The sequence below is a fragment of the Gekko japonicus genome, unplaced genomic scaffold (assembly GCF_001447785.1).
Source record: "Gekko japonicus isolate JY-2015 unplaced genomic scaffold, Gekko_japonicus_V1.1 scaffold2749, whole genome shotgun sequence".
In the NCBI taxonomy this organism is placed as follows: domain Eukaryota; kingdom Metazoa; phylum Chordata; class Lepidosauria; order Squamata; family Gekkonidae; genus Gekko; species Gekko japonicus.
Window position 1 is genome coordinate 3,905 of NW_015167620.1, and position 21,283 is coordinate 25,187.

Here is a 21,283-nt window from a genome sequence, read left to right on the forward strand (position 1 = left end):
AGAGTTTTTCGTAAATACCAAGGGAAGCCACTGGAGAGCAGCTCAACAAATGCATGCTATATCTCACAGTTACAGCAAATGCCTGTGCATACCCCCCCTCCCCTCAATAATAAGAGCCAGTGTGGCTTAAAAGCTCCTGTGTGCTTTATGTATGTTGTTAATCTCACAGACATTTTCAAGATCATTGGTGCTGGTTAAGATCATCTCAGGGACTAACTTCCTGTTATTTTGTTAGTCATACATAATATTCTAGTACAAAGTCAAGACATACAAACAGAAATATTGTCCTTTTATAACAAAGCACATTCAACAGGACATTATTGTCAATCTACAGATACAGCTTTCACCCACTGTAATACAGTGGTCCATAACCAATTTAGTCTCTTTGCTAAGTGGGAAGGACTGGGGAAGCCCTTTAGTCTGGTCTGTTTTGAGATTAACTTTGGTTTTTAAAGTGACACTTGCTATAAATTTTAATCCAGAGTTCTAAAGGCAGTTGACTAAGTCTTGTAACCAATGTTCTCTCTAAGCTGTGGAGTCTTGTGAGCAAAAATTCTACTTTGTGAACCACTGGTATTAAAGTGGTGAGTGAGTGATTTGGCTACTGCATAAATTAGTTTGCTCTGGAGCCATCCTTCCTGAGCTAAGACAAAAATATGTGAGCTGGAGGCTAAAAAACTGTGAGCTAACTCACATTAACTCAGCTTTGAGTGAACACTGCTTGTAACATGGGCCTTTCTAAAACTATTTTTTCCCATTCTTAGTGATGAATAAATGCCTAGCTATGGAATTTTCCTCATGCATTTCAGCATGTGACCATAAATCTAATGTCTTATGAACTATACTTGCAGAAATTATCATTAGTATGGGTTTGTAACGACTGTGTTTGTTGGGATATATGTCTGTCAGTACAGCCCTGAGCATGGTTACACTGTTTTAAGCCCACTGACTTCAGTGGATGTATAAGAGCGTAACTCTGGTCAGGATTGTCCTGTGTGTATGTGATAAATGCATTCTGTATGGGAAGCTTAAATTAACCTCTCCTATTTAACCTTTGTATTACTTTGATTAGAGTTCTCATATCAGGGACCTGTTCTGTTGTGAACTAGGGACTTTTGAAGAATGAACAGGGTATGTCTTCACTGCAGTTTCTTTCATCAAGTCCTCCTTGGAGTCTTCTGAGCTGTCTGAATCTTGTAGCTTCGATGCAGGATAGTCCTTGAAAATGTCTGTATCTTTTTTCCCCTCTTCCATTCTTTCAGCCAAAAGCAGCAAAGAGCAAAGGAGGGGGGCAGGAGAAAAAAGTCATCCATCCTTACAGCAGAAAAGCCGCTCAACTTACAAAAGAAGCACACAAACAAGAAAAAAAGGAAAAGTGAGTTCCTTTATACTTATGTTTTTCTGCAGCAGGGAAAAGGAAATACTTACCTGCTGTGTTTTTAAGAGAGTTTTCTTGACCTAGAAATGTCTGGAAATTCTGACTTTGCCAAGCTCTTTTCCTAAGTGGGTTAGATTTGCAGGTATGTTTCTTGCTGACAAGCAATTGCCGTTGAGATCCTGAACCCTCTTAGTTGCAATCTCATAGAGGTCGTCACACAAAGAGGCCTTGTTAGGAAATCTCAGATTGACGAAAGGTATTCGGTTAAACTTGTTAACTTTCTAACGGTTTACTTACTGCACAAATGTTCACCAGAATAGCAGCTTTTCCATGTGATAATCAGTGAAAGTCATCTGTTCACTCTTTCACTGTCCACATTTTTTCAGATTTGATGTAGTATTTCCGAAGTGTTACCCACAGTGTATATCATAGCTTCTTCATTAATTTATTTGTTAATATATGCACTTTGATAGTGGCCTTTTAGTGATTCTTCTTTTTTTGTGATACAGTAGTGGGCTGATATGCAAAGCTTATGACTTTCCTTTCCTTCCAGCAGCATGTAGCTACGCTATCTGGAAAGAGGTACAACAGAAATCGGTCTTTAGTTGCCCTTTGCTCACTTAATATAAATCATGGAAAGTATGCATTATGGGTTAATTCCTGTTATACTTGATCTTACTTTCATATATTTTATGAAACTTGGCCTGGTGAAGAACAGAGCCATTGCACACCAGTTCTGACTAGATTATGGAGAAATAACTAGGGATGGGCACAAACCTTGAAAATGCAGTTTGGTTCATGGTGTGCTCGGTTCATGAACCACAAAATGTCATGAACGTTTAGGTGCTAAATGAAGTGTTTTGGTTCATGACATGGTAGAACATTCCCCCAGTGTACTAGAGATACCAAACTCACAAGGGATCTCCAGCTGACTTTCCTCTACCTGTCCTCAAAGTTTGGTGAGGATTGAATTTACGGGATCTCAGTTATGGCCCCCCAAAGAAGATGCCCCCAGGAAAGTGCTTTCTAGGGAAATGACAGGTGCAGGTTCAGGAGTGTATAGAATGGACCCTGTGCCAGGCAGAGACATCAGACATGGAGGACCTCCCTCTAATGCTCCTCTACATGTTCTCCAAGTTCTGCCTCCCTGTTGCTTTGAAGTTTGGTAAACATTTTGATTGAGCGGAGACAGTCTGGAAATGTATCCGTTTATGAACTGCCACAAACTGCTTGAAAATTCGTGGAAAGTGTGTGCCAGTTGACCTGCAATGAACTTCCGTTCATGAACCACAAACGAATAAAAATTCATCATGAACTTTAGTCTGTAAGTCGGTTTGCACCCATCCATAGAAATAACTGATCCATTTGAGACTGCAAGGTAATACATTTGCAGTCCAAGTCTTGTTGGTGGCATCTGCTTTGTAGCTTTCTTAAGGGCTAGAGGGTATGATAGGCAATGAGAAAATATTCAGTTTCCTCATAAGGTAGACTAAAATCAATTTCTGTTGTATTTGTTTAACAGAATTTAGTATATAAATATGGCAACACATTTGTAGCCTTATAACCTCAAAGCTCTTGTCTCCTGTTGCCCACTTTCTTTATTCTAGCCATGCCTTTTCCCAGTTATTCTGTGCAGTTGGGCTCAGTCATCATGTTTCTTAATCCATTCCCTAGAGGCAGCTATTGCAACATGATACCCTGACCTTCAACCAGAGCCGGCTCGCTCACTAGGCAAGCTATACTCTTGCCTAGAGTGCGGGGCCATCATAGGGGTGCCGTACTGAGCCACCCCTGTCAAAAGCCCCCCGCCCCTGCCAAAAGCTCACTCTGCGTGCCCTGACCACCACTGCCTCTTTGCCCGCCCCCCGCATGACGATGGGTTGGCGAGTAAGAAGCTCTTGTGCTCCTGCTGGCCCCCGCAGCCGCAGAGCAAGGGAGTCCAGTGGGGGGGCAGAAGGGCGGCCGCAGCCTGAAGCCTCCCCGGCGCCCCAAAACAACTTTGCCGCGAGACCAGCGGCGCAAAGCGGTGGTTTCCGGCCTGGGAGGAGGAGGAGAAGCCCATGGTGGCTGCCGCTGAGAAGGGGAAGTGAGTCCCCCCCTTCTTCCTTTTGCTCGCAGCCCAAACGGGGTGGGAATGGGCGGCCCCCCCCACCTGCCCCCTGCAGACCTTGACCCGTGCCTTCAGCCAACAGGTTGTCCCCTCGGAGCCTGCTCAGCAGTCCACCGCTCTGCCTTGCCAGGCCTCTCTGCCCAACAGTGGCTGCTGCTGCTCCTGGCAGCGCTGGGGGCCTCCTGGGGAAGCCAGGTGAGTTGGGCGGGGGGGGTGACTTGGCCCACAGCCGCCACCCCCCAGCCTGCAAAGGGTTTCTGAGTGCGTGCAGAGCGCTTCCCGCTGAGCCAGGTTGATGGGGAGGCAGAGAGCAAAGGAGCCGGGGGTGTGTGGAGGGCGGGTTCGCAGGCCCCAGAGATCGCCCCCCCACTTACCCCTCCGGCTTTTGCAGCCGGGACAGGGTAAAACCTGGAACGGTCCGGTGGGGCGCTTCCTTTGCCCCTCCCAAGCCAGATTCGAAGGGGCTCTGAATGAGGCGAGCTCTCCCGTCATGGGGGGGGGGATGACTGGCGCCGGGGCTCTGGTCCGAAAGAGCCAGAGGGACAGCCTTCGCTGCCGCCTCCTCCTATCCCACCCCAGCAGGCAGAGGGCTTTTTTTTTGGGGGGGAGCCCAGAATGGGGCCGGGGAGAGGAGCCAAATCACTTGCTCACTGCTCACAAAGTAGGATTTTTGCTCACAAGATTCCACAGCTTAGAGGGAGCATTGTGCAGGAGGGACCTGCTCATGAGAGAGGAGGTGGGCAGGAGGGGGAGAGATGGCTCTTCAGTCAACCCCCCCCCCCCATGAGCATTGCTCACAAGAAGACTCCACAGCTTAGAGGGAGCATTGGTCGGGGGGGGGGGCTGTGGAACTCCCGCAGCCTGCTCCAAGACCTTCCCCCTGTGGACAGACTTCCTTTCAAGCCCAGTGATCTATGGCTTCGAGGTGACATCTGGCACAAGCATCTCTTTGTCACTGACACGACAGAGTTTGCTCGCTTGCCGGGAGGGAGGGGCTCTCCCTGTATGGACCGAGACGGGGTAGGACACAAAAAAGAGCACACAGGGCCAGCACGGGGGAGGGGGGGGTGACGCCACAAGGTAGCCTTGCCTAGTGCGCAGAAAACCCTTGGGCCGGCCTTGCCTTCAACGCTGAACGTTCTATTTTTAGGTAATTTCTGTAGCAGAATACTGTAGTTAGTATGATTTCCTTCACCCCAAATTAATAGCTAATGGTGAGCTTCGTTTATATTAAAATAATAAAACTCATTTTTAAGCAAGTATGTTATCTTTAATCTGGTGGGGAGTGGGAAAAAGAAGCAATTCCTTTTCCTTCCATATCCCATTGTGCAGTATCACTAACTAGCAGTAAGGCCCTTTGTGGGAAGAACTATGAGTTCTAGAATGAAGATCCAGGTGAGTGTCCCGGCTGTGGCTGGTGGGGCAGCAGAGGGAAGGGGAAAATAAAGGGAGGCAAGCCATGTTTATTTCCTTCTGCTTAGCTATAAGGCAGGGCTGTCTCATTTTGCTGCCCAAAGTGGGTAGTATGGGAGGACAGTCTCATGGTAACAGACATGGTTCCCTCCACCCTTACTTATGTTGATTTGGGGTTATGCAGTGGCTTCTGGGTTCCAACGGTCTGGAAAGTGGTTCCATAGCCAGTTACAGGGTTGCCAGCTCTGGGTTGGGAAATACCTGTAGATTTGAGGGGTAGGAGTTTGAGGAGGGCAGGGTTTAGGGTGGGGAGGGACCTCAGCAGGGTATAATGCCATAGAGTCCATTGCCCAAAGCAGCCATTCTCTCCAGGAGAACTGATCTTGGAGATCTCCGGGGGCTGCCTGGAGGCTGGCAATACTGAGGGCCAGACCTGTAGATTTGAGGGGTAGAGCCCGGGGGGGGCAGGGTTTGGGGTGTGGAGGGACCTCAGCAGGGTATAATGTCATAGAGTCCATTGCCCAAAGCAGCCATTTTCTCTTGGGGATGTCCAGGTGCTGCCTGGAGGCTGGCAATACTAAGGGGAGGGCTAGACCTGTAGATTTGAGGGGTAGAGTCTGGGGAGGACAGGGTTTGGGGTGTGGAGGGACTTCAGCTGGTTATAATGCTATAGAGTCCACTGCCCAAAGCAGCCATTGTAATAGCTGGGCTGGGAAACATGGTGATTTCTGGGAGATCTCCAGGCCCCACAGGGAGATTGGCAACTCCAGTGACCGTTTAAGGGAAGATTGGGATATGTATTTTACCTCAGGAGACATTCAGTGACTCCCAACAGCAACAACATACTGTTTAGAATCTTAGAGGCAAAGGCCAATCAGGCCGCATATGCAAATTACCTCTGTTTTCCGATTGGCTATTGGGGGGAGAGGAACAGCAAACTGTTTAAAATATTGGAGGTGAGACTCAGGCAATGCAGCCAGTGGATAGAGACAGCATCTGAGTGAGAGATCAGGGAGTCAACTGATTTGGGAGCGTGTGGAATGTTTAGGAGAGTGCCACCACCAAAACAGAATTATTATATATAGAGATAAATTCATTGTATATGACATATATTCCTTGGCTGTCTGAACAAATCAATTGCTCTTCATTATTTCATTTAATTTTTAAGCTATGGTTATCAGTCTTGTCCTTCCAGATACTCTTCAGCTCTTCAAGTCAAGAATGCATATCTAATTTTTTAAATGAAATATACTTTTATCACTATAGTGTCAGTAAAATTAACTAAAACTATATCAGCAATGCTTAGGTGCCTTGTAAAATGCAGACTTTAAATATGTTTGTTGGGCAGTTCACATTGTATGGACGCTGTTGTCTGTCCAGTTCAAAATCTGTACATCTTAACATAATTTTTGATGTGTAGATGTGACATGGACTTGAATGCAGTACAGAGGTGGCTTCAGAATATCCATATTCTGGTGGAATGTTTGCTGATGATTTATGCTTACTCAGATTTGGAGCCACACAGAAAAGAGTACTTTTCCTTCCAGACCATTTCTAAAGTCTGCTTCATTAGAATATTTTCTACTTCTCATTTTGAGCAGCTACTACATTATTTTCCCCCCTCTGTAGTCATGTCTTCTATTCTACTGTGGCATGAACTGGGGAGATATTCATTTAGAGCACTGTTAGCCAAATAGTTGATGCACCATAGTTTATTATCATACACATTAGCAGCATACAATTTGTGGGCAAAATTAGCCATGTTGGAACAATAAATACATATTTGAAAATATTTGAGTCCAGTAACACCTTAAAATTTTCCAGGGTGTTGGTCTTTAAAGTGCTGCTGGACTTGAATTTTGTTCTACTGCAGACTAGTATGGCTACCCACCTGAAACTATCTCCTTGAAAGTTATGTTGTACTGTATATGTCTACTGTAAACTCAGGAATTCTTATTTATTTAATTATTTACATCCTACTTTTCTTCCCAGTGAGAATCCAAATTGGTTTACAGTACAAAATTGTCTCATGCTGCAGTTTGTCTAACATAGACGTTTTCCTACTACAGAGAGTGAGTAAAACGTATTAAAAAGCACATCACTCACTTTAGCTAGTTTTAAATGTTATGTGTATTTGTTACAGATAAAGATGGAGAATGAGGTGATTAAAGAATGTATGTTAAAATGGGCCCAAAATTTTGGTTATAATATTGATCATTGGTTGCAAATATGGAAAACAAATGTTAAAATAACAAAATCGGTTGCCTTTAAAGAGAATTTATATAAAATGTTCTTTAGGTGGCATATAACAACAGAGAAACTAGCCAGAATGTATCCTGCAATGTCTGATAAATGCTGGAAATGTAAGACACGGATGGGAAGTTATTTCCATGTTTGGTGGAAGTGTAAAGACCTGATGTTGTATTGGAGAAGGGTTCATGAAATGTTACAGAAAATATGTTTGTTACTGCTACCATTTAAAGAAGAAGAAGAGAAGAAATTGGATTTATACCCCGCCCTTCACTACCCAAGGGAGTCTTAGAGTGGCTTACAAACTCCTTTCCCTCCCCCTCCCCACAACAGACACCCTGTGAAATAGGTGGGGCTGAGAGAGCTCTGACAGAAACTGCTCTTTTTCAAGAGCAGCTGTGCCAGAACTATGGCTTGCCCAAGGTCATCCAGCAGGTGCAAGTGGAGGAGTGGGGAATCAAACCCAGTTCTCCCAGATTAGAGTCCGCGCACTTAACCACTACTCCAAAACTGCTGAATATTATGCCTGTTGTAAAAGGCAAGAAAGTTAAATATCTAATTATACATATAGCTTTGGCAGCAAGAATTCTTTATGCTATGCACTAGAAGAAAGCAGAGATACCAATGGAGAATAAACTTTTGACAAAAAATTTTGAAACAGCAGAAATGGATATACTGTCAAACTTGTTTGTCATGATCTGGGTTGTGCCACCAGAGGCCTACTAGGCCCAGGGAGCCTGGCTAGCAGTAGGTGAGGCTGGGGAACAAAAGGGCTGGTGCCAGAGCAGAAGCTGTTCTTTCTTCCAGAGGGCAGTGCCAGAAGGAAGGCTGCTGCAGGAAGAAACCCTCATCCTGAGGGAAGGGTGAGTAGTCTAGTGTCACTTGGAATAGTGAGCTAGGGACAGTATATATCTAGATGCGTTAGGGCATTTGATTTCTTTTCTTTTCACCCACTTACTGTTATTATTCTGTGCCTTCTTGTTTTGACCTCCTATAAAATAAACCTTTTCTTTGTTTCACTCTGCCTGGTCCTCACGCCTGTTATTCAGCCAAAAGGGAGGTCTGAAGGTCTTGGGAGGGTGCTCTGGGCCTTCTCAAGGGAACCTAAATCCAAAGTGGTGGCAGCGTCAGGTGACACCCAACCTGAGCTGTGACACTGTTGAAAGACAGAAGTAAACAAAATGTGAGAAACAATTGGACACTGTGGGAAGAAACTTCGAAGACCAAGAGCAATGAATATATATATAATATACATTTGGAGAGACTCCAACTTGAACTATATGGAATTTGACTCTTGTCAAGAAACATAACAGAAGATTTTAACGATTTGACTCAGTGATATTAGCTTTAGTAATTCTATAAAGAAATAGAACTGGAAACAAAGAACTAAGACCAAAAACATGTAACAACTGTTATACAAATTTGATGGAATTCTCCTATATGTCTTATCCCATACCCTGTACAATTCCTACCCTTATATTTTCCTGTCCTATAATATGTTAAAAATCAATAAAATTTAAAATAAAAAAGCAAATCACTCACTCCAAGTTATAAAATATTTAGAACATAAGAACATAAGAGACACCAATGTTGGATCAGGCCAAAGGCCCATCCAGTCCAACACTCTGTGTCACACAGTGGCCAGAAATACCAGTGCCATCAGGAGGTCCAGCAGTGGGGCCAGGACATTAGAAGCCCTCCCACTGTTGACCCCCCCCAAGCACCAAGAAGACAGAGCATCACTTGCCCCAGAGCCCCTAGCTATACCTTGTGGCTAATAGCCACTGATGGACCTCTGCTCCATATGCTTATCTAATTCCCTTTTGAAGCCATCCATGCTTGTAGCACCCACCACTTCCTGTGGCAGTGAATTCCAAGTGTTAATCACTCTTTGGGTGAAGAAGGACGTCCTCTTTTTCCAAAGCTATAATATCCTTTTTAAGGTGTGGTGCCCAGAACTGCACACAGTATTCCAAATGAGGTCTCACCATTGATTTATATAGGGGCATTATTATATTGGCTGATCTGTTTTCAATACCCTTCCTAATAATCCCCAGCATAGCATTGGCCTTCTTTATTGCAGTCACACACTGTCTCGACATTTTCAGTGAGTTATCCACTACAACTCCAAGATCTCTCTCTTGCTCAGTCTCTGCCAGTTCAGACCCCATCAATGTGTATTTATATTTAGGATTTTTGGCTCCAATGTGCATCACCTTGCACTTGGCCACATTGAACCCCATTTGCCATGTTGACGCCCACTCGCCCATCCTTGACAGATCCCCTTGGAGTGCCTCACAATCCTCACTGGTTTTCACCACCCTGAACAACTTTGTATCATCCGCAAATTTAGCCACTTCACTGCTTACTCCCATCTCCAAATCATTAATGAACAAGTTAAAAAGCAGTGGACCAAGTACTGATCCCTGCGGTACCCCACTGCTTACCACCCTCCACTGAGAAAATTGCCCACCTACACTCACTCTCTGTTTTCTATGAACTAGCCAGTTTTTGATCCATAAAAGGACTTGTCCTTCTATCCCATGATTTTTGAGCTTACTTAGGAGCCTTTGATGAGGAACTTTATCAAAAGCTTTCTGGAAGTCAAGGTAAATAATATCTATTGGATCCCCCTTGTCCACATGTTTGTTCACCCCCTCAAAGAACACTAACAGGTTAGTGAGACAAGATCTTCCCTTACAGAAACCGTGCTGAGTCTGCCTCAATAGGTTTTGTTCATCTATGTGCCTACTAATTCTTTCCTTAATAATGGTTTCCACCAATTTACCCGGTATCGACGTCAGACTGACTGGCCTGTAATTTCCCGGATCTCCTCTGGAACCCTTTTTAAAGATGGGAGTGACATTAGCTACCTTCCAATCCTCAGGAATGGAGGCAGATTTTAAGGAAAGATTACATATCTTTGTCAGGAGATCTACAAGTTCACATTTGAGTTCTTTCAGAACTCTCGGATGTATGCCATCTGGGCCTGGTGATTTTTCAGTTTTTAAGTTGTCTATCAGTTTTAGGACCTCCTCTCTCGTCACCTCAATCTGACTCAGGTCTTTCAACACCCCTCCTGAAATCAGTGGTTCTGGAGTGGGCAAGCACTTCTCATCTTCCACAGTGAAGACGGAGGCAAAAAATGCATTTAGCTTCTCAGCCATTTCCCTATCATCCTTCAATACTCCTTTTACCCCTTGGTCGTCCAAGGGCCCCACTGCCTCCCTGGCTGGTTTCCTGTTTCTAATGTATTTGAAGAAAGTTTTATTGTTGGTTTTTACGTTTTTTGCTATATGCTCCTCATATTCCCTTTTTGCCTGCCTGACCTCAGACTTGCATTTTATTTGCCATAGCCTGTGTTCCGTTTTATCAGCCTCACTGTGACTAGCTTTCCACTGCTTAAAGGAATTCTTTTTACTTTTTACAGCCTCCATTACTCTGTTTGTTAACCATGCAGGCTTTTTCCTATACCTGTTTGTGCCTTTCCTAACCTGCGGAATATATATTTTTTGAGCTTCTAGGATCGTAGTTTTAAATAGATCCCAAGCTTCCCCAATTGTTTTGACCCTTTCTACTTTTCCTTTCAGTTTCCTCCCCACGTGTCCCCTCATATCAGAGAAATTACCCCTTTTAAAGTTAAAAATGGTTGTGTGAGTCTTTTTGGCCAATTCTCTATTTGTACAAATGATGAACTCAACAACATTATGATCACTGTTTCCAAGCGGTGCAATCACTTTTACATCTCTCACCAGGTCTTGAGTGTTACTTAGGACCAAATCAAGGATCGCCTCTCCCCTGGTAGGTTCCGTGACCATCTGCTCCATAGCACAGTCATTTAGAGTGTCTAGAAACTCAATCTCTTTTTCCCGGCTAGAACACATATTGACCCAATCAATGTGTGGGTAGTTAAAATCACCTATTATTACACAGTGTTTTTGTCTAGTTGCTATCTTTAAGGCATTCATCATTTTATAATCCTCCTCTATCTTTTGATCTGGTGGGCGATAACAAACTCCCAGTGTTAAGTTTCCTTTTGGCCCCCCTATTTCAACCCATAGAACTTCCAGAAGCGAATCCAATTCACTTAGCCTCTCAATCTTTCTAGACTTTATACCCTCTCTGACATACAGAGCTACCCCACCTCCAACCCTTCCCCCCCTATCCTTCCGATATAATATATAACCGGGAATCACTGTGTCCCACTGATTTTCCTCATCCCACCAAGTTTCAGAAATACCCACAATGTCTATTTTTCCCTCCGACACCAAGCACTCCAACTCCCCGATTTTACCTCGGACACTTCTAGCATTTGTATAGAAACAGCTGTAATTTCCCTTACAAGTTAAGCCTGCATCCTTCCTCTTGCTATCTCGAGTCGTTGTCCGGCAGTCCATGTCACCAGCCATGGCCTCTGTGGACAATTTCAATCCACCTCCCTGTAGAAAAGCAACCGGTACCCCCTCACCTCTCTCAGATGAGCCAACCCGAACCAGAGACTTTTCATCTCCTGTCGGCTTTCCCCCAATATTCAGTTTAAAAGCTGCTCTGCCACCTTTTTGATTTTAAGTGCCAGCAGCCTGGTTCCTTCTCGGGACAAGTGGAGACCGTCTCGCCTGTACAGCTCCCTCTTGTTCCAAAAAGTATCCCAGTGCCTAACAAACCTGAACCCTTCCCCCCTACACCATCGTCTCATCCACGCATTGAGACTCCTGATCTCTGCCTGTCTCTCCGGCCCTGCGCGTGGAACAGGTAACACTTCTGAAAAGGCTACCTTGGAGGTCCTGGACCTAAGTTTCCTGCCCAGCAGCCTAAATTTCTCCTCCAGGACCTCACGACTGCATTTCCCCACATCGTTGGTGCCGACATGCACCACGACCACTGGCTCCTCCCCAGCACTATCTACCAGCCTATCTAAAACATGCGTAATGTCCGCTACCTTCGCACCAGGCAGGCAAGTCACCATACGGTCAGTACGCAGGTTCGTCACCCAGCTGTCTACCTGTCTAAGGATTGAATCACCAACTACCAAGAGCCCACCTCACCAGCTGGGGAAGAGGTCCCTTCTGAGGGCACGTTCCCCTTATCCTCAGCATGGTGCCCTGTTTCCCCTAGACCCTCATGCTCCCTGACAGCAGCGGGGCTGCCAGATCCAGAGTGGGACGTATCTAACAAGACCCTGAGAGTCTTTTCAGTGCGCCTAACTGACTGTCTTTGCTTCTCCAGGTCAGCCACCTTGGCCTCAAGGGAGCCAACACGTTCCCTGAGAACCAGGAGCTCCTTGCACCGAGCACACACCCAAGACTTCTGTCCAGTGTCCATGAGTCTCTTTTCAGCGCTTCCCAGTTTTTCCATTCGAAAAATGGTGAAAGGTTTTGGGAAAATAGTCTTTTTTTCTGTTTTCACAATTGATCACAGATGTCTGCATGGACTCACCCTCTGAGCATTTGCTCCTAGTGAAATAGGTCCTTCTCAAGAATGACAACTTGATAATGTAATGGAGTTCTGCAGAGGCAGATGCCGACACAAAAGTGTTTATCCTCTACAAGTGGTCAGGCCCCCAGAAGATCTGTTAGAGCAACTGTGTGTATCAGAGAGGTGGAGTATTGTTTGGGGAGGGAGGGCAGGAGACAAAATAGACGAGGAGCCTATCTGTGACTTTTGAAAGCTCTCTTCATATAGAAGTATTTGATCTTGAGTAATGTATAGACCATTAATTTTTTGCACATACTTTGGCAGGATGGAACACTACTGTAATTTTTAATTTAGCAGTATTTCCAACTCAACTCCTAGCTGTGTTTATATCCTAGAAATATCCTCCCTCTCACTGACCTTTGCAGCCTTCCAAATCAGGCAGTTGTTTCAAAGCATACATCTTATTATTCAGAGTCATGATTGGTTCCATTGCCTGTCATGTGGGAAAATATTTATGGCATTTACAAAGGTTTTTATGCATGTGTTTCTGTTGTAAACATGTCTCCTCCTTGTGTGGAAAAGCAATTTAAGGAAAGCTAAAGAACAGAAGACCTTGAACTGATAGAAAAGGACCTTTGGGGATCTATTACTATATGCAAAGGCACACTGTGAAATTAATTTGTTGCCAGGGGACAGCAGCATATGTATAAGAGCCAAACTGTTTGTTGGTTGACTAACTTCTAGTGGAATTTATTTATTATAAATAAATAAATAAATAAATAAATAAATAAATAAAATGAGTAATGAGCATATATTATCACTGTTGGCCACTAGTTTCTGCTTTTGTGTGTTGAAGGTGTGGGGAAGAGGCCAAATAGCATTTAATTGTGGATTATAAATAAATTCCTTAGCTGATATTCCTAGGACATCTGTTCATCCAGTGATGGCACTGATTTGGTAAAAGATGTTCAGAATGGAAATATAATTCTCTGTTGTAAACCGCCCTGAACCCTGCTCACAGAGGATAGTGGCCTAGAAATTTAATTTAATAAATCAATCAGCAAATAATTGCATTTTGGGAACTGATTAATTAAAAAAAATCCTCTTACACCTTGTCATTATTTTTTCTAATTGGTCAGAGAGGCTACTTCCTCACTCAAAGCAGGATTTTTCTGGTTGAATGTTAGAACATATGCATCTTGATAAACCATGGAATAACTATTTGGCTTTAGGTGTTCATTTCATGTTTTCAAGGCACCTTTAATCTTGGAGTACTTTCCATGTATTATTGGAGTATTGTATTGGAGTACTTCCCATGTATTAAGAAACAAGTGCTTTTATACATAACAAAATTTTAGCTGTCATATATTCAGGTTTACGGGGGGGTAAAGTGCATGGTACTAGTGGGACTTAAAGTCTTGTGCCTTTGAAATATACCTTATATTGAACTTGTGTATTAGTAACCATTTTTCTCACTTTATCTTCTATAATCCTTTGCTAATAGGAACTGAGTTTTTAATTTCCTGAGATTATTTGCTCACTTCTAGAATTAGCCTGGTTCCGAACCAATATTTCTAGGCCATCTGTCGATCCAGTGATATCATTGATTGAGTAAAAGACTGGCTGACAGTTCTTTTTGCCATTTTGGATTTGCTCTGCTCTTCCAGCCGTCTTCAGATTTTGATATTTATTTTAAGAAGTATTTAAAAACTGTGTTAACTGGATTTGTGCATTCAGAAAAATCCCCTGCCCTCAGTTTGTTCAAAATAAGCACTCAGTCTGAATTTTACTCAAGTTCAATTCTTAGAACCATTTTTGAATGCAAGTATAGTACAGGTTAAGCTGGTATGAAAGGTGAGGAGAATCTGAGAACTGCAATCTTATTGAGGCTGCATTTAATGTAACATTTTAGTGCTCTCCACAGCAGTACTTTGCAGCTATACTGTGCTTTGTCTGTGCTGTCATAAACATTCAAGGTGAATAATAGCAACTTTTAGCAGAGGATGAATGAATGGAAACAATTTGCTTCCCACACAATAAGTATTTAAAATAATTATTTCATTTTGAAGGTAAAACTGTAAATGTTTGAAGTGTGTCACACTTCCAAAACGGATTATATTTTCTAGTGTTGTCTGTTCCCAGTGTTGTCTCTCTTTCTGACATTTCCTGGCCCAAGGTTGACATGCAGCCACACCTTTTGGGTTCCAGTTTGCTGTAGCGTAACCAGTTCCTAGAAAGAAGTTTGTGAAGAAGAGTTCTGTGAAGAAGAAATTCAGTGCAATGACCCAGCCTTGCAGACTGGGAAGGACTAGTTCACAGGATGAGATGATCTTTAGAATTCAGTTAAAAATGTAAAACATTTTGTGTTCATGTAGTTTGTTTTTTTCATTGGGTGTGTTCAGACGGGGCATTTCAGCCGGCATAAACTGCACCAGTTCCAACCGGTGCAGTTTATGCCGGCTGAAACGCGATGACACTTACCTCCTGTCTGCAGAGCCCATCGCTGTATGCCCGTTCACACACAGCGGGTGTCGGTGCTTTTTTTTAAAAACTCAGTTTGCGCATGTGCATAGGCAGCCATCCACAGAATGGTGATCTTCACGCATGCGCAAAACACCCCGTCCCAAAAAGCATGCCCTGAAGAGAGGACTTACCTTTAAAGTTTAAAGACCCAACTGGCCTCCCTGCGATCCCGGACTCCTCTAAAACCTTAAACTAAGGACCTTTTCCTTTTTTTTTTTAAACAAACGCCAGGGCGAAGTTTTGCCCAAGCGCATATGGCCGACCTAACAAAAAAAATGGTGGGTGAAAAGCGGAAGCCTCGAGCTTCCGAATGGAAGTGGCTCTACAATGGTGGAGAGCGATCAGACGGGGGGTAAAGCAGTTACAACCATTGCACTCAGGATACCACTACTTGGGGACCTAGTGGCAGAATACAACGGTTTAAAGCTCTTTGCAACGGTTAGGACGGAAGGCAGATGTTCTACATGTGAACGCCGGTAAGTACACCAATTCCAACCGGCACCTATACTGTTGTAAATGCCCCAACACTGTCATCACTGGTGCGGGCTCCATCGGAGGGAGGGGGACATGCCTAGGGACAACAGGGGGGGGGGTATGGTTAGGCAACCATATCATGGAGAACACCATCTTGATTGTAAGAATTTGGATATGGTGTTTTAAGTGTTTTAAGAACTTTTGTTAATTATTTAATTGCTTATTTTGTAATTTTAGTCAGAATTTTACTGTTTTATTGTTATTATTGGCGTTATGCCCCTGTTAGCCACCCTGAGCCTGCGGGGAGGGTGGGATAGAAATCCAAATAAATAAATAAATAAATACAACCGGTACACTCAGGATACCACCACTTGGGGACCTAGTAGCAGAATACACCGGTTTAAAGCTCTTTACAACGGTTAGGGATGGAAGGCAGATGTTCTACGTGTGAACGCCGGTAAGTACACCGATTCCAACCGGCACCTATACCGTTGTAAATGCCCCATCTGAACGCACCCATTGTCTTGCTGACAACATCTAAGGCTGCTGGATTCTGAGGTTTACTTGCATGATTGATTTCACCTGATCCAATGTACATGTTTACCTTTTCAAATAAGGAACATTTAACGTGTCTTAATTTATGAGATCTCTACAACAAAATGTCCTCTGAATGTGTCTTTGACTTTTGAGGAGTTGTCTCTCAGTTTGCTTCAAGATCCAGGGGGTCAGCCGGGTTGGTCTGAATCAGTAGAACAAATTCAGAGTCCAGGGGCACTTTTAAGACCAACAAAGGTTTAATCAAGGTATGAGCTTTCCACACGAATTGTGCTTCCCACAATTAGAAAAGACACCTTTAGACACTTATCTGCTATTCTGACATGTTTATTGCTTTACAACTATTGACCTTATAACCTTAGCTTGTTATCTAGCTCTCACTTTGCATATCTTAAACATCATCATGTTACATGTTAATTTGCTGTTAAGTCCTTGTCTATAAGTTTGAACCTTACCTACCATTCCAGTGTATTTGAAAACGTGTGCCTTGCACATGAAAGCTCATACCTTGAATAAACTTCAATTTGCTTCTGTTGGTGGTGGCAGTTATGTGAGCAACCCTGATACAGTGGCTTATATCCACCGTTTGAAGCGCTTCCTACTGATTTTTGTTTATTTTAATTCTGTATCATGTGCTTAATGCTGAGGTCTAAATTCTGCTGATTCTGAAGTAAATCTAAAATAACTACTTATTGGTTGACAGTGATAACCTGTTGTAATGAAATGCCAATTTCTGAAGTGCCTCTTTCTATAGATGAAATCTGCAACAACAACTTGGTTTGATTTTGGAAATTGCCAAAGTAGATGAAGTCTTTAGATGAACAATGAAGTGGGAAATTCTTCATTGCTATCAGTTTGCTCCTTATATATTTCCCCCCCGTTCTGTTGGTTAAAAAAAATATTTCAAGAATACTTAAACTGCAGTTATCTTTTTACAGGCTGAAAAATGAAAAGGCCTTCCGTCTCAGTGTTGTAGGTAAGTGTAAACATAAATCTTTAAACATCCCAAGTTCTGCTGAAGTAAATTTCATTGCATTATCTTAAGCTACTAAGGAAACAGACTGCCTTTCTAATGCAACAGGCTTTATAACATTTTAACAATATTCTCAACCAATGAATTCAGTGCTAATGGTGTCACTTTGATGTCTCTCTTTTTTGAAATGCTCACAGATTTCTGTATTCGTGCTTCCTTTAGGGAAAATACATTTTAACATTCTTTTAAAGTTGCGCTTACAGAGGAAATTTGGTTGCACGCAGATAGCTAATAGTATTATCTTTTAAGCTTTTAAAGCACTGTGCATTGGAAGGAATTTATGGATGTGTACAGGAGGGACATAATACCAAGCTTGTCTTGGTGTGACATAGAGAGAAACCTCAGGGTCGCTTGTACAATCTTCTTTGGTCCCTGCCACACGGCAGGGAAAAGGACGCTCGAACTGCGGCTAATGTGAGCCGCAGCAAAGTTGAGACGGCGCGGTGGGATCTCACGGATCCCCCGAGCCGCGGTGCCGTCGCTCCCCGGCACGATCAGATGCCGGGGAGAAAGCGACGGTGGGGAGGGGAGCCTGGCGAACTGCGCATGCTCACACATGCGCAGTTCGGCCAGGAGCCGAGGATGCGCCGGCGCAAGGATGCGCCGGCGACCCCACGGTCAGCGTTGCTGCGGCCCTTCGAAAAGAACCACCTCGGTAGGTGGTTCTTTTTTGGTGCGGAGCAGTGCTGGAAGGGCCGGATTAGGGACGGAGACGGTATGCTTCCCAGATGTTGCGGTGGGATCGCGCCCGTTTGCTCCGCCCCCGTTCCATCCTGCTCCCGGCCCAAAAGGCCTCGTATGGACAGGACCTTTGTTACTTTTCTCATGTACCACAGAAAATTAGTTACTTTGTGGTTTTTGACAAGATATTGTTTGCTGTTACATCTGAACTGGCAAACTGTACTTTGCAGTTTCCTTGCTAGCCAGGCTTGCACATCACGATTTTTTTTCTGGTTTGCACTCCTGGTTTGTGGGGCAAGCATACTTATGCCGTCCATTCCTAAGCATCTCATTGTATTGTGGGACTACTCATTGTCTGAATGCTAGCACATGTATTGGCATTGGAGAGCCAGGTCTTTAAACTCTGAACAAATGAATTGTTTGGTTTATACTTTATTCTGGTAGAGAGGCAAGCTAGGTCTTGTTAGCACAGGCAGCCTGCCAGCCACTTTTCCTAGGTTATGGCTTGTAACATTCTTCATGCAACTGATCAAGCACAGTAACTTTTGACAGTGCAGACAATGGATACAAGCTTGGTGCAAATGTAGTGTCAAGCAATGATTTGCATTAACCGTGGCTTGATAAGTAGCCAGCCATGATCTGTATTACTTACTTGCTCAACCACCTTCCACTACATTTCCTGGATGTAGTAACTGTTTGGCTTTGCCTGACTGCTGTCATGGGCTAGATCATTGCTGCTGGTTGGATGCAACACTAGGCAGAAGCCAAAGAGGACACAGCTCCTTCCAAGATCTTTGGGCTGCTCTCAGTAGAATCTGACATACTGCAGCTTTGGTTGAATTTATTTTGCAACATTTCCCTTCCTCTTCCACACATAGAACCCTGTCCTTTTACAAATGCTTTTAGAGTTATTTTAAAAAGACCATTGAAATGTATGTACTGTAGTGGATCACAGACTGAATCTCCAGAAAGTGAGTTTGTTTAACTGAAAAATAGGGTGTGGGTAGGGACGAGGCAGTAGCTGGAATTAAGGTGGATGAACGTTGTACTTTGGTGAATGCCAGGAGGAATAAGTATGCCCCTTCTGTCAAGTCAAAGATTTGATGAGTGCTCCCCCCCCCACCTTCCTCTGTAAGCCAGTCTGCACTAAAACTGCACTAATGTTTGGCTTTGGGGCTTAAAGAGGGGAGGCTGGGCATGTCTGTAAAGTGTAGAACTTTTTTCCTTTTGGCGCTCTGTGAGGCTTGCAAGGGGGGGGGCTCCTGGATCTGCCTGGAGCTTACAGAGGAAGGTGGGGGGCATGCAGGGGGTGGGGGCTCCCTGGAGCCGGCTAAAAGACCCCCCGGAGGGGCAGTCTGCACTAAGCAGGGACACAAATCTAAGACAATGGCTTCATACAATGTTAGCACAAGCATTGTACAGTTTTCACACATTCACAGCAAAAAGCCCGCCGGTTCAAAGCATTCCCCAGTCACAAACACAATCACAAAAGCCCGCTTTACACAAAAAAAGGATTCAAAACACCCAGGGACCCCATTTTCCCATCCCCCAACCCCCGGCCATGCGCTACACCCTTCGGGGAAAGCCGACACGTGGCCGCCACACCCCCAGGGGGGCTGCCAGCCGCCGCGCTCTTGCCCTCCCCTTCGAGCAGGGCCCTCTGGGAGGTGGGACGGTGGAGGGGGGGGAGCACTCATCAAATCTTTGACTTGACAGAAGGGGCATACTTATTCCTCCTACTGCCAGTGAGAATTGCTGGAAAGCTGCTTACCTGCTCTGTGGTCATGCAGTCTCCAAAAGTGTAGCATTGTCAGATTATGGTTTGTCAGGCATTCAGCAATCTTGGTTTAGTTGTAATGCCAGACCATAGTTTGACTCCCTGTTTGAACCATGCCTCAGTCAGAAAGTGATTACCACGATTGCAGCTATTTTAGAAATCTGTTTGGGGTGTTATGATGATCTTGTCCTCTTCCCTCCCTCACAAATAGGATTTGCCCTGCTGCCTTTCTTGCTGAGCAGCCCTTTTATCTATTTTCTTAATTGTTTGTCTATGACTGGCCCAGCCAAGGGAACTGAGGGAAGAGACAAAATCACCTTCTTATATTCTGTTTTTGAAATGACACAGAAGTGGCTTTTGAAAGTTCAAAATAAATGAAAAGTTTTATTTAACTTGGAGGAAAAAAGGTCAGGTGGAATCAGGTGTAGGATGTATGAGGTGAACAGATGATAAAACTGAGTTAACTTTGTATCCACACAAAGACCAGATAATTTGTTGTCAACAAGTAAGTGTTTCTGCTATTCAACAAGGTCCTTAAAACTTTGAGGAGAGAAGCTTTCTTTTCAGTTTTTGCTTAAGCACTCAAGCATAGGTTTCTTGAGTTACAGCCTCCTTCCCAGTCCACAGTCAGTGCTTAGCTGTCTCTTCTTTAACTGTCAGTTCTCAACTGTCATTCCTTAACTGACTCTCTCAACAGTATTCCCTTAGAACAACCTGTCACTCAAAGGTTCTCAGACTCTGTTAGGCATTAACCCTTGACAGTCTGTCACAGATGGATCCATATTCTGCTGCATCATGTTGTATAACCATGCAGCTGGCTTATCCAGGAATATATGGGATAGATACATGGAGAAAAGGGGCTAGCAGGATTGAAGTGTGTTCAAGTATAAAGTGAAACACAGGTTTGTCTTTTCCAATAACACACAGGGTTCATTCACCTTAGAGGTTTTATGCAAGATACCTTGTCCTTGGTTAAATGCTGTTCTTGGCAGAGGATGAAACAGTTCAGAAAAAAGTTAGTCGTCCTGTTTGCCTTTTCAATATGGAAACCCTCTAAGATGTCGAGGAAACTCTATTCTTTATTGCTAAAAGTAGTTTGGTAATTATTGTTGTCTTTATATAACAGCAGTCTGCATCTCAATAGTCATGCTCACCTTTAAATTAAATTTTGACAAAAGGAAAGCTACTTTTCAGTAGTTTAAGGAGATCATTTAAGAAGAGAAACGACATGCATTTTCTCTTCTGCCTCCCCACCATTTCTTCTCTTTGACTTTTTTCAGCTTCCTTCCATTATCATTCCTCCTCTCTTCTCACCATTATTTTTCTCCTTTCTTCTGTGCCTATTCTGAAGTACAGCTACAAGGTAGCCAATTCATTTTGCAAGGCATTTTGCAGATACTGCTGATTTTGCTGCAGGCATAAGTCAGGGAGGAGGGACAAATTTTTACCTAAAGTCTTGCGGCAAAATGACAGTTCTGAGCAGTGGTAACAGCTTGACTTGCTAGACAGCTGGCATCTCCAAATTGTGAAACTGTCAAAGAAGGCTTCAAGTAGGAAAAGAAATCGTTACCATTCTTATTCTTCCTTGCCTTCCCGCTGTTTTGTTTTTCTGCTGGTATTTTTTTCACTTGCCTTTGTAATGTAGGGGGGGGGGGTTGATCAAATCAGGCCCAG

General features: G+C 43.8%; 1 protein-coding gene across 1 annotated transcript in view; it reads left to right on the plus strand.

Moving 5' to 3' along the window:
• Window positions 1-1,262: 1,262 nt before the first annotated feature.
• TMA16 (translation machinery associated 16 homolog) overlaps window positions 1,263-21,283 on the plus strand; it is a gene marked incomplete at its 5' end in the record, with an annotated part of 44,622 nt that continues 24,601 nt past the window's right edge. The window contains 2 exons of the mRNA XM_015414023.1: window positions 1,263-1,375; window positions 17,057-17,094. Coding sequence (XP_015269509.1) covers window positions 1,263-1,375; window positions 17,057-17,094 — 151 coding nt within the window. The remainder of the gene's footprint in view (window positions 1,376-17,056; window positions 17,095-21,283) is intronic.